This window comes from Orycteropus afer, unplaced genomic scaffold (genome assembly GCF_000298275.1).
Source record: "Orycteropus afer afer isolate SDZICR_OR568_19922 unplaced genomic scaffold, OryAfe1.0 scaffold00266, whole genome shotgun sequence".
NCBI classification, from domain to species: domain Eukaryota; kingdom Metazoa; phylum Chordata; class Mammalia; order Tubulidentata; family Orycteropodidae; genus Orycteropus; species Orycteropus afer.
Window position 1 is genome coordinate 1,744,812 of NW_006921853.1, and position 7,961 is coordinate 1,752,772.

Consider the following 7,961-nt stretch of genomic DNA (forward strand, 5'->3'; position numbering starts at 1 on the left):
GTCCACTTCTATATCCTTCCCTTCAAGGCTCAGGGGTCCAGGATTATCTTCTGTATCTGTGTTAATTGATTCCCCTTTTCTTTGTTGAAGAGGGTCTGTGCAGTCTTTCTGCCTATTCCACCATCTTAACTGGAACTCTGTCTACTGCAAATATTTTTAAAATTAACTCCAGCAAAATTTTACTTGTGTCTGATTTTAATGATACTGTTTGATAATTTCTGCATTGTGTTGGATCACCTTTCTTTGGAATGGACACAGATATGGATCTTTTCCTGTCAGTTGGCCAGGTAGTTGTCTCCCAAATCTCTTGGCATAGATGAATGAACACTTCAGCATTTAATTTGTTGAAACATCTCAGTGGATATTCCATCAGTCCCTGGAGACTTGTTTTTCGCCAATTCCTTCAGTGCAGCTTGGACTTCTTCCTTAAATACCATTGGTCCTGGATCATATGTTACCTCCTGAAATGGTTGAACATCGATCAGTTCTTTTTGGTACAGTGACTCTGTGTATTCCTTCCATCTTCCCTTGATGCTTCCTGCATTATTTGATGTCTTGCCCATAGAATCGATCAGTACTGCAACTCAAGGCTTGATTTTTTTCTTCAGTTCCTTCAGCTTGAGAAACGCCAAGCATGTTCTTCCCTTTTGGTTTTCTAACTCCAGGTCTTTGTACATTTCATTATGATACTTTATTTTGTCTTTTTGAGCTGTTGTTTTAAATCTTCTCTGCAGATCTTTTACTTCATTGTCTTCTATTCACTTTAGCTACTCAATTATAAAGCAAATTAGAGAGTTTCTTCTGATGTCCATTGTGGTCTTTTCTTTCTTTCCTGTCTTTTTAGTGACCTTTTACTTTCTTCCTTTGTGATGTCCTTGATGTCATTCTACAGCTTCTCTTATCTTCAGTCATTAGTCCATCAAATAACTTGTTGAGATATTCTCTACATTCAGGTGGGATATACTCATATACATACACATATACATATACATACACACACACATACACTCAAGGTAGTACTTTGGCTCCCATGGACTTATTTCAGTTTTCTTCTTCAGCTTCAACTTGAACTTGTATATGAGCAATTGATGGTATCTTCTGCAGTCAGACCCTGGCCTTATTTTAACTGATAATATAGAGCTTCTCCATCATTTCTTTCCACAGATGTAGTTGATTTGGTTCCTGTTTATTCTGTCTGACAAGATCCACATGGGTAGTTGTTGTTTATGTTTTTGAAAAAAGGTAGTTGCAATGAATTTGTCTTGCAAAATTCTGTCATGATATTTCTGGCATTGTTTCTGTGACAAAGGCCATATTTTTAAGTATGGATCCTATTCTTTGTTTCTAACTTTTTGCATTCCAATCTCCAGTAATTGTCAGTGCATCTTGAGTGTATGTTTAATCAATTTCAGACTGCAAAAGTTAGTAAAAATAATCACTTTCTTCATCTTTGGCATTAGTGGTTGCTGTATAAATTTGAATAATAGTCGTATTTACTCATTTTCCTTGTAGGCATGTGGATATTATCCTATCACTGACAGTATTGTACTTCAGGATAGTTCTTGTTCTTTTAGACAATGAATGCAATGCTATTCCTCTTCAATTAGTCATATATATTCAGAGAGATTATACCTGTGAATTCCCAATTAGTTTATTATAGGCCTCCATTAATGTCAGTCTTTGATATTACTGCTAAATAATGCAATGCAATATCCTTTACTGAATTCATATCTCTATCCGTGACCTCTGGAAGCTCTGGTGGCAAAGTGCCTAAGGCACTTGACTGCTAACCAGAAGGCTGGTGGTTCAAACCCACCAGCCACTCCTCAGAGGAAAGATTGGGCAATCTACTTCCATAGAGATAACCTCCTCAGAAACCCAAGGAGGGGTTGCTATGAGTTGAGTTGACTCAATGGCAGTGAGGTTTTTTTTTTGTTTTTTTTTTTTAATTTTCCTGACCTCTCTCCCAAACTCACACTTGTGTGTGTATGCCTAGTTGGCAGCTCCACTTGGACGCCAGAATCACATCTCAAACTTGAATCGTCCAAACTGAACTCCTGCATTTCTGTTCAACGCCTGGTCCACCCACAGCCTTCCCCAGCTCAAATGAGGGCAACCCCATCATCTGCTTCCTTGTGCCAAAACTCTTGGAGTTATTTGTAGCAACTCTTTTTCTCCATCACCCACATATTACCCATCAGGAAATCTTGTTAGCTGTATCTTCAGGTGTCTCCAGAACGTGGCCACAACCTGTATCCCTCCTCCAGTGCTGCAATGGCCTCTCACCTGGAGCATGGCAGTAGCCTCTAAGTGGTGTCCCTCATTGCACCGTCACCTCCCATCAGTCTCTTTTCTCAGCACTTAAGTCAGATCAGTCCTTCCCTGCTCTAACTTCTTCAGTGGTGCACCATTTTACGTAGAGTAACAGTCCTACAGTGGCCTCCAATGCCCCCCTCCACCTTCTCTAACCTATACCCTTGCTCACCCTGCTCCAACCCCACCTTCATGTTGTTGCTCTGTGAATACACTACACACTCCCCACCTAATGGCATTGCCTGAAAGACTCCAAGTACACTGTCTACCTTTCAATAGTCTACATTATTTATTTATTATGTCTGTGGCTTTTTACACTTGTGTAGTACTCCGTTGAATGGATGTACCACAATTTGTTTTATTTAACCAGTCTTCTTAGGTGCTTTTTGCTTATCACTTTATCAAACTCATTTTCTATACATTGAGACTTCCCTGATTGACTGTAACTTTGCAATACATTTTTTTTTCCTTAAATTGGGATGCAGTTGCTTCACCATACTTGGTACACAAGCAAGAACAAGACAAAATAAAGCAAATACACTCCATAATATTGAATATTATTGCTTATAGGGACAGGTGATCCTCATTATTTACAAATTCCATATTTGCCAAATGGCCTACTCACTAAACTTTATTTGTAACCCCCAAATCAATACTCGTGGTGCTTTTGCAGTCATTTATGGATGTGTGCATAGCTGGGAAAAATTGGTCATCCATGTTCCCAGCTGAGGTCAAACAGGGCAGTGCTTTTCCTGTAAACAAGTGTTGGAGTACTCGTACTATAAATAAGTACCTTTTTTGCAGTCTATGTAGTGCCATATTTTTTGCAGTTTTGTACTTTTATTGGTGATTTTGCTGTTTAGAATGGTCCCCAAGTGTTGTGCTGATGTGCTGTCTGGTGTTCTTAAGTGCAGGAAGGCTGTGATGTGCCTTACGGAGGAAACACGTGTACTGGATAAGCTTCGCTCAGGTGTGAATTATAGTGCTGTTGGCTGTGAGTTCAATGTTAATGAATCAATAATATATGTTAAATAAGGTGTCTCCAACAGAAGATAAAAAACGAAAATAAAATAGGGTTATGTACTGATTAAAACAAACAACCAAGCTCACTGCCATTGAGTCAGATCTGACTCATAGCGACCCCTCCTTGGGTTTCTGAGGCGGTATCTCTATGGAAGTAGATTGCCCAACCTTCCTTCCAAGGAGTGGCTGGTGGGTTTGAACTGCCAGCCTTCTGGTTAGCAGTCAAATGCCTTAGGCATTATGCACCAGAGCTCCTATGTATTGATTAGTTGATGAAAATGTTGTGACTAGAAGCTCACAGGAACCTAACCTTGTATTTCCCTAAGGAGCAGTGGTTCACTATTCCTGACTCAGTGTTTGCAGTGACTTTATAGAACGTAACTGCTGCAAATAATAAGAATCAATTTTATTTTGTTAGAATTATTTTTTATAACTTTTATTTTCATACAATTTCAAACTTACAGAAAAGTTTTAATGTACAATCAATTTCCATATACCTTCTGTTTTGGTTGCTTCTTGCTGCTCTGACAGAAAATACCACACATGGGTGACTTTAACAAACCAGAGTTTATTCCCTTAAGGTTTTGGAGGCTAGAAGTCTGAGTTCAAAGTGTCAGACTCTAGGGGCTGGGTAGGCTCTCGACCTTGGGCTTCAGTTCTGCCTCTTGGCCTCAGACCACTGAAGCTGGAGGCTTCTCTTAACTCAGGCAGCTGCTGAAGCTGACAAATCCAAGGTCAACAAGTAAAATGACACAGTCCCAATATTATCAAATCACATATCAGGCCACTGATTCAAGTCTATTAATAGTCCTAGTATTGGCAGACAATATGGCAGGCTGCTGAACAGTGATTTGGCTACCTGCAGGATTCAAGCGTGCCAAACGCTGCAGATCTTTCTCAACCTTTCTCCCCATACACTGGCAGCAGACCACATCCCTAAGACAGCTACTCAGCTGCACCAGTAGATTCCGTCATGGAGCTGACTGCCAGTCTCACCGTGGAGAATACCTACATCCAGCTGCCCAGTCACTCAAAACCAGGCCCAGCCAAGTTGACACACACAAGCAGCCTTAACTACCACACCTTCCATCTAGATTCAGCAGTAGTTAGCATTTTGCCGTGATTGCTTTATCATATTCTCTGTCTGTCTACACATACATATGCACTTACTCCTCACTTGTGGAATATCTCATTATCTGACATTTCCCGTTTACGACAATAATAAAAACTTTACTGTCCATCTCTTTTGTGCATTAATGACATACGTTAGGCAGTACTGAATGCCAAAGTGCTAGGTGAGAGTAATGCTGACTGTGATGGTTAAGGTTGGGTGTCAACTTAGCTGGGCCATGATTCTCAGTGGTTTGGCAGTTATGTAATGATGTGGTCATCTTCCATTTTGTAATCTGCTATGGTCATCCTCCATTTCCACATAATGCCAGTTTTCGCCTAACAGCCTGCTCTTTGGAACCTAACCATGTCAATAAGTGAGGAGTGGGTGAAGATGAATATTTAAACCATTTGAGATTAAGTTGCAGACTTATTCCACTTTACCCATGAGCACCGCAGTGTGCATTTCCTAGGACATTTAATATATTTTTTTTAAAAAAATACATTTTATTGAAATATAATTTCTGTACAGTGAAATACACAAAACTAAAGTGACATGGGCCAATGCATTTTTTTTTTTTTTGCAGTGTTCCCTCCTACCCCTGGTGATCAACAAAGAAAGTTTCCTTCCACATATAAACCTTTCCTTGACTTTTTACAATGATGAACTAATACTATATTTGTCCTTCTGTGATTGACTAATTTCACTCAGCATAATGTCTTCCAAGTTCATCCACGTTATGCAGTGTTTTGCAGATTCTACATTACTCTTTAGTGTTACATAGTGCTCCATTGTGTGTACGTACCACAGTTTGGTTATCCATTCTGTTGACAGGCACCTCGGTTTTTTCTATCTTTTTGCTATTGTAAATAGTGCTGTGATGACCATGGGTGTGCATATATCTGTTCTTGTCCTGGCTCTCACTTCTTTAGGATATATACCTAGTAATGGGATTGCTGGGTCAAATGGTATTTCTAATTCCAGCTTTTTAAGCAATCGCCATACCACTTTCCACAGTGGTTGTATCATTTGACAGTCCCACCAGCAGTGTATGAGAGTCCCTAGGGCATTTATTTTAAAAGACCACAGTACAGTGATCAGATTTAGGCTATATAGCATTTATAAGCCGCAGACTGTACACAGATTTCTCCATCTGTCACAGTAATATTCTCTGTGGCGGTGTCTTTGCAGCCCAGGATCCAATACAGCATCGCACGAGCATTCAGTTGCCGCATCTGGACCAGTGGCCAGTCTATCATTGTGGCCTTGATCTTTCTGGAAAGTACAGCCTAGTTGTTTCCTTGAGTGTTCCTCAATTTAGGTCTAATAGTCTTTGGGCTGCACTCTGAGAATGTGACCTAAAGAAGCATCCTCCTGTTTTCTGCCCCCAGGACCTGGAAGCCGCCGAGAGAGACCCCTGTCAGCAACCCGAAAAACCATGCACAAGGCTGAGGACCGGGAGGAAGATGCCTCGGCCGTACTCAGAGCCATCCAGGTGGAGAACGAAGCCCTGCAGAGGGCGCTCCTCCGCAGAAAGGCTGAGCGTCCTGCCAGCCAGCCTCCTGCCAGCCAGCCACAGGTGTGTTCTCAGGCAGACGGGGGAAGGGTGCTGAGCACCGGAGTTCTCTCCACCCTGCTGAAAGAGCACGTGGTGAGGAGAGACAAAGGTAGGAGGCTCCACTCACCTCAGGCGGATGACGGACTGACGGACTGACGGACGGGGCATCACTCACCTGCCAAAGTTCCCGTTCCTCCCACCTTCTTTCTGTTTTGTGTTTACTTCAGAAAGAGCCTAAATTGAACACCTGTCCCTCCAGTCCTGGCTGATGTCCCTGCCAAAAAGAAATGGGGTCCTTTTTCTTGTTGTTGCAACACCAGAGTTGCAAATGGAGAAGGGAGAGGATGAGGGAAGGAAGAGGGTAGGGGGAAGTGAGAGAGGGGTGGAAAAAGAGAGGGTGGGGGAAAGGGAAAGGGTGGGGGGAGGGGAAAGGGGGAGGGTGGGGAAGGGGAAAGGGGGGGGAAGGGAGAGAGAGTGGGGAGAAAGAAGAGGGTGGGTAGAAGGGAGAGAGGTTGAGAACTGAGAGTCGGGGGAAGGGACAGAGGGGAGAAGGGAGATGGTGGGGGAAAGGGAAGAGGATAGGAGAAAGGGGGAAGGGAGAGAGGGTAGGGGCAGGTAGAGAGGGGGAAAGGGAAGGGGTGGGTCAGTAAAAGAATGGGCAAGAAACATGGCAGAGTCCTGCTCTCTGGCTTCTCTGGGAAAATCTTCCTCCCCAGGATGAGCAGAGGAGGATGTACCCTTCAGCCTCCCCAGTCCTCGCCACTCCATTTCCTACCCATGACCTACTTCATGTCATGAAGCCTCGTGCCTCTCCGGGTGTTGTGTGTGCCCGCTGCCTGAGGCTTGTAGTTGGAGGATCAATGGTGGGGCTGGAGCAGGGGCCCTGGGATCCAGAAGCCTTGGACACAGCTCAGTGTGTTCATTCTTTCTTGGAAGCAGGTTCCCTGACTCACCCATTTAAATAAACCCTTTCTCTTGCTTTGTCCCACTCCATGCTGACAGACACAGGCAGGTCTGGCTTCATGGCCCCATGCTGTAGATGTGGCTCCTGCCACCCAGTGAAGCCAAGTGGGTTGCTCAGGGCACGTCTGGAGTAGGTCCCTGCCCCTCTCTGGTCCCTCCTTGGTCAATTGAAGAATGATGTGAGTGGCATTGTTCCCACTTCTCACCCCGCGATTATGTAGTTCCAGGACCCAGAGGAGCCACCAGCAAAACCATGGGCCACTTTGCTGAAGGACAAGGAAGAGATGCCATCCCTTGAGGTCAGTGAAAGACTAGACAAACAGCAAAGTCCCACGCACACAGCACACAGTCTCCAGAGCTCTCACAAGGCCGCAGCAGGTCCTCTGTGTGTGGGGAGGGGGACAACACCTGTGTCCTTCTGCCCATTTCACAGATAAGGAAGTAGAGTTAGAGTGACCTGCCCAAGGCTACAAGCTGAAGCCAAGACTCACACCCAGGCCTCCTGATTCAAATTCCTTGTTATATTTCTATTTCCTGACAAGAGCACACAAAAACAGGTCTTAGTATCTTGAATAAATAAATTATATCAAGATCAATCTAGATCAGTGTGGCCTATCTCAGTAAAGATGGCCCCAGCAAAGAAGGGAAAATTACTAAAACTCCCAGGTGTCTTTGTTAAATCGTGTGCAGGCCTAGAGCATGTGCTTAGAATACCAAGATGACTGAGACAGAGGCCCTTGGCCTCAGGGAGCTTACCGGGAGACAGCAAGTAAAGCACCAGTAAAGTGACTTTAGAGAGAGATGGCGATAAAAGTGCCTGGTGGACGGGACAGTGTCAGGCTGGGAGTCTGGCCACTTCTGACAGGATGGACGAGAAGGCCCCTTGGAAGGTGTCTCATTTGAGCTCAGACCTGCCTGGTAAGAAGCCACAGGGAACAGCCAGGGCAAATGCTTTGATGTAGGAGTTAGCTTGATGAAGGGGAAGAAGGAGCT

At 43.9% G+C, this 7,961-nt stretch overlaps 1 protein-coding gene across 1 annotated transcript in view; it reads left to right on the forward strand.

Annotated features, from left to right (window-relative positions):
* KATNIP (katanin interacting protein) overlaps positions 1-7,961 on the forward strand; it is a 288,175-nt gene that overhangs the window by 178,593 nt on the left and 101,621 nt on the right. The window contains exons 9-10 of the mRNA XM_042782225.1: positions 5,839-6,026; positions 7,196-7,267. Coding sequence (XP_042638159.1) covers positions 5,839-6,026; positions 7,196-7,267 — 260 coding nt within the window. The remainder of the gene's footprint in view (positions 1-5,838; positions 6,027-7,195; positions 7,268-7,961) is intronic.